Consider the following 12,054-nt stretch of genomic DNA (forward strand, 5'->3'; position numbering starts at 1 on the left):
AAGTTGAACAAGGAAGCAATCAACCCAAGAAGAAATTCAAGGGAAAGTGCTTCCTTGTTCAACTTTCTTCCTTTTCTTAGAATTATTTTGGTCATCTTCTACAATATGTGCTCCATTAATTGTAGAATTCCCTTTTGACCTTCTCTCAGCAGCCTTATTATCCTCTTCAATACGTAGTCGGACAATAAGATCTTTGACAGTCATCTCTTTGCGTTTGTGCTTCAAGTAGTTTTTGAAGTCTTTCCACATAGGTGGTAGCTTCTCAATGATTGCTGCTACTTGAAATGCATCATTCACAATTAAACCTTCCGCTAAGAGATCGTGGATGATTGCTTGCAATTCCTGCACTTGAGAGACAACCGATTTGCTATCTATCATTTTAAATTCCAAGAACCTCGCAACAAAGAATTTCTTAATTCATGCATCCTCTGTCTTGTATTTTTGTTCTAGTGCCCCCAACAATTCCTTCGATGCCTTAGTTCCACTGTAAACGTTATAGAGGTCGTCTTGGAGACCACTCAAGATATAATTCCTGCAAAGAAAGTCTGAGTGCTTCCAAGTCTCTACAATTATGAAACGCTCTTTGTCCGAGGTTCCCTCGGGCACCTCAGGAGCATCCTTACTAGTGAACCTTTGAAGACATAGTGTTGTGAGGTAGAAGAACATCTTCTGCTTCCATCTCTTAAAGTCAATGCTCGCAAATTTTTTGGGCTTCTCTGCAGGTGCCATAGGTTGCGGAGCATTTATTCGACTTGTTGAGGCAATACTAGTTGGCCCCACTGTCGAAGCCGCATCTTACATTTGACTTTCGTTAGTCATTTTTCCTGTCACCATAAGACAGTACCTTTAGTATATTGAAATACTTATTAAAAATTTGAAACAACTTTAAACACTTCTTGTTTCTCGTTAAATTTGAAGTTTTTATGACTTCCAATCGTCAACCGAGTGATCTTTAACTTGTGATGAAGATTTTATGTCTTCTAATCACTAGTTAAGTCCAAACAGAGTAGAAATCTTAAAGCTTTAATCTACAAAAACAAGCAATACAAATTCTGAATTATTCCTTAAGATTGTTATCTTTCAATGTTCAGATACAAGAATTTGTAGACATGCAACACAAACTTCAACTCTAGTTCAAGTCTAAGACAAGAACACTTTTGAAGTTATTTAACACCTTCAACACTAGATTATGAATAATCTATCTAAGAAGTGTGTTTATTTTCAGAAAATAGATGAAATAGAATTTTAAGGCCAAGTCCCCCGACTTCACAGAGTATTCTTAAGGAATAATTCTCCTCACTGTACTAGAGGTTGTAGAATCTTCCTCCCAGGATAAAATGACCAAAAAAATCAACTGTAGCGGTACCTCAAACAATTTAAATCTCTTCGAACTCACTCAACGATTCGATGATCACACGGAGTATATTTTCAGAAAACAAGAAGAGTTTTATTGCAGAAAAATTTTCATTCCTAAACCTGTGGACAAATGCAGCTTTATATAGCCATCAAGTGCCCCTTCCGAAAGGTGGCAATGGTTCATCCAAAAAGGTGTATCCTTTGGAAGAGTCATGTCTGTTCATTCAAAAAATTGTGTCTTTTTCTGAACAGACACAACTATCTGAATAGTCACTCCTTTTTAAAAATAATATGTCTTTTCCTCAAAGGTTATGTCCCTCCATTTTCCATTCACACCTATTGAACCCAACAGAAACTGCGGGTTCCATTTCAATTGTACCTAAAAACAAAACAAACTCACGAAACAAAAAAAAACAATTAGTTCACAAACTCCTTACCACACTCTCTCACGCCTTGATCATCTCACACTTGGTTTCACAAGCATTGCAAATCGGCTTGTAGTTTGTGATGAGTCGAGGTGTGAGTCTACTCCATGATTGGAATGGATTCTTTGCTTGAAGACTCAAGAAAGTAATGTCTGAACTTGAACCAAGAAATACTACGATTCAAAAATAATAAAAGCACAAAAATAATGCTAACACGAAGAAACGTATTCAAAAACTAATTTACAACTTAGTAGGTAGTTACTAGTTGCCAATTAGTATAAGAACCAACAACAAGAAACTAAGAATCCAAGATTTTGAGCCCTAAGTTTTGGTATTGTACGAAAATTGGTGATGTGATGGTCTAGGATTGATTGCGGTTTTTGAAAGGTTCTTATTTTTCCAACTTTGAAATTTTGGTTCAATTTTCAATTCTTGAAGAAGTGTATTTCTGCCTTGGGGAAGAAAACATCAAGATTGGATCCCTTTTTCACATTCAAAAAAGTTAGACTTGTCTTACAGCTTATGGGCAAGACACGCTTTTGAAGGGTTGGTGGCCTTTTCCTCTTTTGGACACCTAGAAAAGTGTTCTTTTCCTCTTTTAGTACCAAGTCTTTTTGTCCCCTTCCCTTTTAGTAGGTCTTTGGGATTTGTTTTCAAGACTAACAAATGCTTCACTTCTTTCTACTTGGCTTTTGTATGAGTGACGAAAAAGGAAAAAAGAAAGAAAAGGAAACAAAATATTTTGATCTATGAAAGGCGTAATACTAGAGAAATTATTACGGTAAGACGTACAAGGAATATAATAAATGTTTATATTTTATGAGTGACGGGAAAAAAAATAAAAAAACAGATAGAAAAGAAAACGAAATACTTTGATCTATGAAAAATGTAATACTAGAGAAATTATTACAGCAAAACATAGAAGGAAGGTGATAAACGTCTCTACTGTATGAGTGAGGAAAAAAAAGTAAAAAAAAAAAGAAAGAAAAGAAAATGAAATACTTTGATCTATGAAAGACGTAATATTAGAGAAATTATTACATCAAGACGTAGAAGGAGGGTAATAAACGTCTATATTGTATGAGCGAGGAAAAAAAGAAAAAAAAAAGATAGAAAGAAAACGAAATACTTTGATCTATGGAAGATGTAGTACTAGAGAAATTATTACGATACGACGTAGCAGGAAGGTAATAAACGTCTATATTGTATGAGTGAAGAAAAAAGAAAGATAGAATAGAAAGACTTCTAATTTTCCTTATATATGTGTTTTCATTTTATTGTAATTGACTTTTGTTTAGTCGATTTATCTTTACAATATATATATCATTTCGTTTGTTTTTTCCTTTGATTTCTTGATATCTTATACTTGTTTTGAAGTTCGATTAATTCGAATTCACGATTCTATTAGAAAATTAGACTCCTAACCTTACGAGATTTAGCTTGAAAGATTATATTTGAATAGAATGTGTTTTAAGAAATGAGTTTCTCTTTTTTTTTTTTATAATAGATCGAACATTTTACAACAAACATAATTTATAATCAGACACTTAAATTTGATCTTAGTTTACAATGCTTAAACTATGAATATGTGTATTTAAACACTTTAACTCATTTCTATTATGTCAATTGAATACTTTAACAAAATAATCATCTAGATATCTTCAAAATTTATGTGTCATGTCAGCATTGCAACATCCATAAAATACACTAAAAACTAATTTGTGTTCATTTATCAATCTACACCAAATAGAGATGTTTACAAACACACTCTCAAAGTTAGTGTTTACTTGTCAGCTAAGTTCAATTTTAAATGTCTGTTTATGTTGTCAAAATATTGAACCTAAAATTTTTTTTTTTTAAAAAAAGAAGAATATTTTAACACCTCGATACTTTTTCTTTTGATTTCTTACTTGGTGTTTGATATTCATGTTGAAATCCGACTAATTCAAATTAGAGCCGAAATATTCCATTCTAGGGATAAACATTTGAGCACGAGACCTCTGATAAGAATAAAAAAGTACTTATCATTCTATCACAATCTTTGATTATACCTCTACCTTTAGAAGAAATGAGTTAAAAGAGACACTTGAGGGTTTATTTTTCTTTTTTATTTAAACACTTGAGAGTTGAATGAATTAAAAGGGACACGTATCTAGTCAATTAAGATTTATTTAGGTTGGTTACGAATGTACGAAGACCACTCCTATTTATAGTTATCCATGAATGGTTCTAGATACTTCTGCACGAGCAATCTAGACAACTTTTATCTTCTAGCTATCTAAGAATAATGTTGATATTTCTCTAAGATAATTATCCTAAATACTATGTGGAGTATTCCAGAAACTTTATTAGAAAAATATGATATTCATTCACTAGACTATTCTAGAAATTTAACTAGAAAACTATGACATTCATTCTTTCAAAAAAATCCACTTTAGATATTTTTCACTGCATAGATAGAAACAAGCGACAAAATATCCAAGTGATGTTGGATAGGGGTGTTCATGGATCGGTTTGGGTCGGTTATTGGTCAAAACCATAACCAAACCAACTTAATTGGTTTTAAAATTTCTAAAACCAAACCAAACCAAATAAAAAAATAACCATCGGTTTGGTTCTAGTTGGTTTAGTTCGGTTTTTTTGGTTTATAACTTTAGCTAATGATAAAAGTTGAAAATTTAAATAACAAATCCAATCTAACATATGAGATGTCAACCAAGTGTTGTATCTCAACCTTGAAACTATGATGTCAATTGAGTGTTATAATTCGGCAAAGCCATGACAACACCATATCAACTATAAAGCCATTGGTGTTTTGGTACATTCAACTACTCTCAACAGATCCTTCTTTTGTGTTGATTGCCATCACCAACAGATCAACTTGTCCCATGTATTCTAGTTGACATGAAATATACTCCTAAATTTACTAACTATGTTCCTCTTAATTAGTTCATAAGGTGATGAGTGGCAAACAAAATAGTTTCTGATTACAAATGGTAGACAATAACAAATAAAATTCCTTTGTCTAGAGTATCAAAGAATATAGTGTATACCATTAAACTCAGAATCTAACTTCCTACCAGAAGCAAACTCATGAACTTCTCCATTAACTTGTACTGAACTGCATCCCTGTTCTTTTTCTATATGTTTCTCTTTCATTGAAATTCTTTCATCCATAGCTTCTTCAAACTGGCCTGAGGCTGCATACATATTTGCCATCAATACATAGCCACTGCTTTCATTTGGATCCAACTCAAGCAAATGCTCAGCTGACCATCTTGCCAATGCTATGTTTCCATGACTCCTACAAGCCGATAACAAAGAACCCCATATGACAGCATCAGGTTCCATTTTCATACTTGTTATAATCTCTTCTGCTTCTTCAAGTTGTCCTGCTCGGCCAAGTATATCGACCATACAACCATAGTGCTTAATTGATGGTTCAATACCGTATTCTTTATCCATTAATAATTGGAAGTAGTCTTTAGCTTTATCTACCAATCCCGAGTGATTGCATGCAGTTAGGACACCAATGAAACTCACAGAATCTGGTTTGAGACTCGTGCATTGTAGCCTTGCAAATAGCTTAATTGCTTCATCCTCGAAACCATTAGTAGCTAAGCCCAAAATCATAGAGTTCCAAGATGATAACCCTTTGTTAGGGACTCTCTCGAAAACTTGCCACGCCATTTCAACGTTTGCACACTTGCAATACATGTCTATAATTGCAGTAACAACAATGACATTCAACTCAACGTTGTTCCTTTTAACATAGTTATAAATCCAGTTCCCTTGTTCAAGTGCTCCCAAGTGTCCACAAGCATTCAACAAACTCACCAGGGTGAATTCACTTGGCTTAATTTTTTCCTTTTGCATTGTGCTAAACAGGTTCAATGCTTCAGTCCACTTCCCATTTCTAACAAATCCACTTATCATACTGTTCCAAGAAATATCATTTCTAGTTGGCATTTTACTGAACAACCTCCAAGAATAATCGATTTCTCCCGATTTAGCTAAGCCCATGATCATGGAATTCCAAGAAACAACGTCCTCAGCCTCAGCCTCGTCGAACAATTTCCTTGCTTCAACCAAAAATCCACGACTTACATACATATGCAACAGAGCGTTTCTTATGAATGTGTCAAATCCTAGGCCTAATTTTATGATTCTCCCATGAAGTTGAGCTCCGTCTTTGGCAAGACCACATCGAGCATAGGCCTTAAAAACCGAAGGATAAGTGAGCAAGAATGGTTCTACTTGTGAAGTGTTCAACATTTCAATGAAGAGATGAATTGCATATTGTGGTGTCGAACTCTCTGAGAAACCTCTAATGATAGTGTTCCAACTGAAAAGATTTGGATTTTCTATCTGAGTGAAAACCAAGTTTGCATAATTGATGTCACCAATAGGAGGGGACTTGGATGAAAATGCAAGGACACGGCTAGCTGCTATTTTGTCCTTAATTACACCACTTTTTATGAGATGGGCGTGAATCTTTTTGAGGTCTGTCATAGTCCTACATTTTGTTTCTAGCATATGAAGATATGGTTGTTCTGAAATGAACTTTGAAATGGAAGTTGATGATGGATTGGATGAGCAAACACTTGGTGGCATCTGTGTTTTATATTCTTGATGTCTAAATAAGAGCAAAATTTATCAAAGGATGTGTTGGACAGAGCAGTTTGTTTAAGTTTTCTAGTTTGAGAACAGTGGATAAGGTATGTAGGGCCTATTGGTCCTCAATTCAATCACTTAAGCACTGGACTGGATTATTTGTTCTATCCTGTAACATTTTCTCATGTGTTGTGAATGGATGACATTAAGCATCCATTTAGCTAATGGATGACATAAGTGTCCACTTAGCTTATCTTTTTTTTAGTGGGTAATTTTCCCACCTCTTGAATTATTTAATTATGCAGAGTTCATAATTTGGGCTATAAATAGCCTATGGTTTGTGAAGAAATAAACATAGAAAACAATCTTACATTCTCCAAATTTATATCATCTTTAGTTTTGTTCAAGTTTACATAACAGATTTATAACACGTTATCAGCACAAAGCTCCCTTATAAGGTACGTATTATGTAACTATTTGTTTTTCAGACTCCACACACACACACAAAAATATAAATTGCTAAAGGAAATAAACTTTTGATAATAATCTATTAACAATATATAATTCTATTTAGATTTATTTGAGATGGTTATCTTATTTTGAAAATACCATTATATCTAACTTATTAATCTTTTTATGAGAGTTTCACTATGTCAAATTTATCGAAACTTGAGTTTGTGGAACTCGACATTACCGGAAAAAATTATTTATCTTGGGTCCTTGATGCTGAAATTCACCTTGACACTAGAGGTCTTGGGGATACTATTAAACAAGAAAATAACTCATCAAGTCAAGATAAGGCAAAAGTTATGATTTTTCTTCGTCATCACCTCCATGAAGGATTAAAAATTGAATATTTAACTATGAAAGATCCACTTGAATTATGGACCAACTTGAAGGATCGATATCACCACTTAAAATTGACGGTATTACCAAAAGCAAAATATGACTGGATACACCCCCGATTTCAAGATTTTAAAACCGCAGTTGAGTATAATTCTGCTATTCATAAAGTAAGTTCAATATTAAGATCATGTGGAGAAACCATCACTGATGAGGACTTACTAGAGAAAACTTTTTCCACTTTTGATGCTTCTAATGTATTGCTACAACAGCAATATCGTGAAAAGGGATTTAAGAAATATTCTGAATTGATTACATTCCTACTTGTGGCAGAGCAGAATAATACTTTGTTAATGAAAAATCATGAAGCTCGTCCCACTGGATCTGCTTCATTCCCTGAAGCGAATGTTGTAGCAGCGCATGATTAGCCTGAAATAAGGCAAAATTATTATCGCGGTCGTGGGCGAGGCCATGGCCGTGGACGTGGGCAAGGAAGTGACAGAGGAAGCAATAATTATTGTCATAATGGTGGAAATAAATAAGAGAATAATAAAGGTTCTCAAAATAATTCTTCAAAGGGTAAAGCTAGTATTTGTCATAGATGTGGCGTGAAAGGTCATTGAGCACTTAATTATCGTACGCCTGATTATTTTGTCAAACTTTATCAAGCTTCCCTTAAAAGAAAAGAAAATGATGTGGAAGTACACTTGACCTTTCGAGGTGATGATGATGAAGCAGGTCCATCAAATACATATGATGATGTTGAGGCAAATCTTTCTTACAATAATGTGACTTTAAGGGCCTATCAGATATTACCCATTTGAAGGCTGAAGATTTCTATGAGAACATTAATTGAAGAACTGATCACCTTAGTTGAGAATAATTATAAAGAAAGTTATTATTTTCTTTTGTTTGCAATTATGTTTTTTTTTGTTTCATTAAAGTACCGTGTGTTTTTTATTTCTACATTTCTTATGTTAGTTTTTCAAAATTCTTATAATATGTTTTTTTTATTTAAAGAATATGAAAATTTTTCAATCATCAATTGGATCCAAAATAAGTTACGATGATATATGTCTTATAGATAGTGCTACCACACATACTATTCTAAAAGATAAGAAATATTTCTCTCATTTGGTGATGAAAGAAGCCAATATTAATACTATATGTGGTAGTGAAAGATTAATTGAAGGTTCCAAAAAAGCTAACTTATTACTTCCCGGAGGAACAAATTTGATGATTGATGAAGCATATATTGTAGTAAGTCTCAAAAAAAACTTATTAAGTATCAAAGACATTCGTCAAAATGGCTATCACATTGAGACTACCAATGATGAAAAAATTGAATATCTTTATATTACTACAATAAAGTCGGGTAATAAATATATACTTGAAAATTTACCTGCTCTTTCTTCCAGCTTATACTATACAAGTATTAGCATTGTTGAAACATATGTCATAATGAATCAGAAGTTTACTGATTCAAATAATTTTATTATCTGGCATGATTGGTTGGGCCATCTCGGTTCTAATATGATGCGCAAAATAATTGAGAATTCATATGGACACTCATTGAAGAAACAGAAGATTCTTCAATTTAAGGAATTCTCTTGTGCTACATGTTCTCAAGGTAAATAAATTACTAGGCCATAAAAAATGAAAGTGGAAATTGAATCCTCCGTATTTCTGGAACGTATACAGGGTGATATATGTGGGCCCATTCACCCACCATGTGGGCCATTTAAGTATTGTATGATTTTAATATATGCATCTACAAGATGATCACATGTTTTTTTATTATCAACTCATAATTTGGCATTTGCGAGATTAATTTTTCAAATAATAAAGTTAAGAGCATAGTTTTCAGAATATACAATAAAGATAATTAGTCTTGATAATGCGGGTGAATTTACATCCCAGACTTTTAATGATTATTGTGTGTCAACTGGAATAACAATTGAACATCCGGTTGAACATGTTCATACTCAAAATGGTCTAGCAGAATCATTTTTTAAACTCCTTCAATTAATCGCTAGACCAATACTTGTGAGAACAAAACTTTTCATTTCGATATGGGGTCATGCTATTTTGCATGCAGCAGCTCTTGTACAGATAAGGCCCACAAGTTATCATAAAGTCTCCCCATTACAATTGACTCTTGGTCAAGAGTCAAATATTTCTCATCTAAGAATTTTTTAATGTGCGGTATATGTTCCAATTACTCCACCACAACACACAAAAATGGGTCCTCAAAGAAGGCTGGAAATATATGTTGGATATGAATCTCCTTCTATTATAAAATATTTGGAACCTATGACTGGAGATTTATTTACGACAAGATTTGCTGATTGTCATTTTGATGAGACAATCTTACATTCTCCAAATTTATATCATCTTTAGTTTTGTTTAAGTTTACATAACAGATTTATAATACGTCATCAGCACGAAGTCCCCTTATAAGGTACGTATTATGTAACTATTTGTTTTTTAGACTCCACACACACACAAAAATATAAATTGCTAAAGGAAATAAAATTTTGATAATAATCTATTAACAATATATAATTCTATTTAGATTTATTTGAGATGGCTATCTTATTTTGAAAATACCATTATATCTAACTTATTAATCTTTTTATGATAGTTTCACTATGTCAAATTTATCGAAACTTGAGTTTGTGGCACTCGATATTATCGGAAAGAATTATTTATCTTGGGTCCTTGATGCTGAAATTCACCTTGACACTAGAGGTCTTGAGGATACTATTAAACAAGAAAATAACTCATCAAGTCAAGATAAGGCAAAAGTTATGATTTTTCTTCGTCATCACCTCCAGAAGGATTAAAAACTGAATATTTAACTGTGAAGGATCCACTTGAATTATGGACCAACTTGAAGGATCAATATCACCACTTAAAATTGACGGTATTATCAAAAGCAAAATATGACTGGATACACCTACTGTTTCAATATTTTAAAATCGTAGTTGAGTATAATTCTGCTATTCATAAAGTAAGTTCAATATTAAGATTATGTGGAGAAACCATCATTGATGAGGACTTACTAGAGAAAACTTTTTCCACTTTTGATGCTTCTAATGTATTGCTACAACAGCAATATCGTGAAAAGGGATTTAAGAAATATTCTGAATTGATTACATGCCTACTTGTGGCAGAGCAGAATAATACTTTGTTAATGAAAAATCATGAAGCTCGTCCCATTGGATGTGCTCCATTCCCTGAAGCGAATGTTGTAGCAGCGCATGATTAGCCTGAAATAAGGCAAAATTATTATCGCGGTCGTGGGCGAGGCCATGGCCGTGGACATGGGAAAGGACGTGGAAGAGGAAGAAATAATTATCGTCATAATGGTAGAAATAAATAAGAGAATAATAAAGGTTCTCAAAATGGATGACATTAAGCATCCATTTAGCTAATGGATGACATAAGTGTCCACTTAGCTTATCTTTTCTTTAAGTGGGTAATTTTTCCCACCTCTTGAATATTAAATTATGTAGGGTTCATAATTTGGGCTATAAATAGCCTATGGTTTGTGAAGAAATAAACACAGAAAACAATCTTACATTCTCCAAATTTATATCATCTTTAGTTTTGTTCAAGTTTACATAACAGATTTATAACATCATGAGATTTTTAATTTGCTTAAAGAGATTTTTAGATCTTGGTTTGAATGGTTCATAATTTACAAGAGAAATTAAAAAAATGTGATTTACTAAAAAACAACCCCCCAAAAAAGAGACAACTGAAAAAAATATTACAAACCAACCGTATGTGCACGCGTACACGCTAAGGGGTCGTCTGATTTGAAGACAAGTTATGCTGAGATAAATTATGTTGTGATAAGTTATGCTGAGAATAGTTATAATTACATTATTTCTTATTGAGTGTTTGATTTGTCATATTCAAAATAATATGCACCGTATAGTTTCTAAGAATAAGTTGTTTGTAATATCCTCCACCTTACTTTTTGCTTTTTTATTTTATATTTTATTTGCACGTTGTATTTATTCATTCTTAAAAATAAATTTTTTTATCTTATTTAGCTTAAATATTTTTGTGTATGCATTCTCATGATTGTGCATATTGTCACACCCCTTTTTCGTACTCCAAAAAGATTCGTTTTAAGTTCGAAAAGATTTTTATTATTAAGTGAAAAAAAAATGATTTGTTTTGAAGAAGGATTGTATTTACATTCGAAATCAGAGTCACCACTTGGCATAATCTGGTGTGCCAAGTCTTCTATTCGAAAATCCTTTTCAAAACCATTTGACTCTTTAAATTGGTTTGCGAACAGAGATTCCGGCTAAGGAATTTTGTTGACCAAAGGGAAGGTGTTAGGCACCCCTCGATTCTATGGTTCGACCACGCTCGCTTGGTGGAGTATATCGACTAATTTTGACACTACGAATGTACAAACCACAAAGAAGCACGTAAAGTAAACAAACAAACCAAACAAAATGAATCAAAGTATAGTGTTCAGTCCGATTATACATACCCAAAATAAATAAAATGCGAAAAATAAATCCTGTCTAACCTATACTAAGCCTAACTATGCTCCCAGGATTTATCCGACGCCTCGGTCCTTTCTCACGAACGTCTTCCGCCAACATAGTATGTCGGGACATTTTTCGGTGAATAAATAAAATGTGTCTTGAGGCATTCCCCAGCTAAATGATATATTCGATCCAAAAGCAATAAAACCAAACCATTCAACACTCATTTCAGGCATTCAATAATTCAACGAGCAAACACTTATTCTTAAATCTTGTCACGCCTCAAATCCTATTGGGGCGGA

The 12,054-nt window shown here is 33.1% G+C and overlaps 2 protein-coding genes across 2 annotated transcripts in view; one reads left to right on the forward strand and one right to left on the reverse strand.

Annotated features, from left to right (window-relative positions):
• The window catches only part of LOC107868299 (uncharacterized GPI-anchored protein At1g61900), a 77,039-nt gene that overhangs the window by 12,773 nt on the left and 52,212 nt on the right, over positions 1 to 12,054 (forward strand). The gene's annotated exons all lie outside the window — the stretch shown is intronic.
• On the reverse strand, positions 4,479 to 6,522 carry LOC107868301 (pentatricopeptide repeat-containing protein At2g42920, chloroplastic-like). Its single transcript, XM_016714957.2, has one exon. It carries the CDS (start codon positions 6,393 to 6,395, stop codon positions 4,815 to 4,817), a length of 1,581 nt encoding a protein of 526 aa, XP_016570443.2. The 5' UTR covers positions 6,396 to 6,522; the 3' UTR covers positions 4,479 to 4,814.

This window comes from Capsicum annuum, chromosome 4 (genome assembly GCF_002878395.1).
Source record: "Capsicum annuum cultivar UCD-10X-F1 chromosome 4, UCD10Xv1.1, whole genome shotgun sequence".
Taxonomy (NCBI): domain Eukaryota; kingdom Viridiplantae; phylum Streptophyta; class Magnoliopsida; order Solanales; family Solanaceae; genus Capsicum; species Capsicum annuum.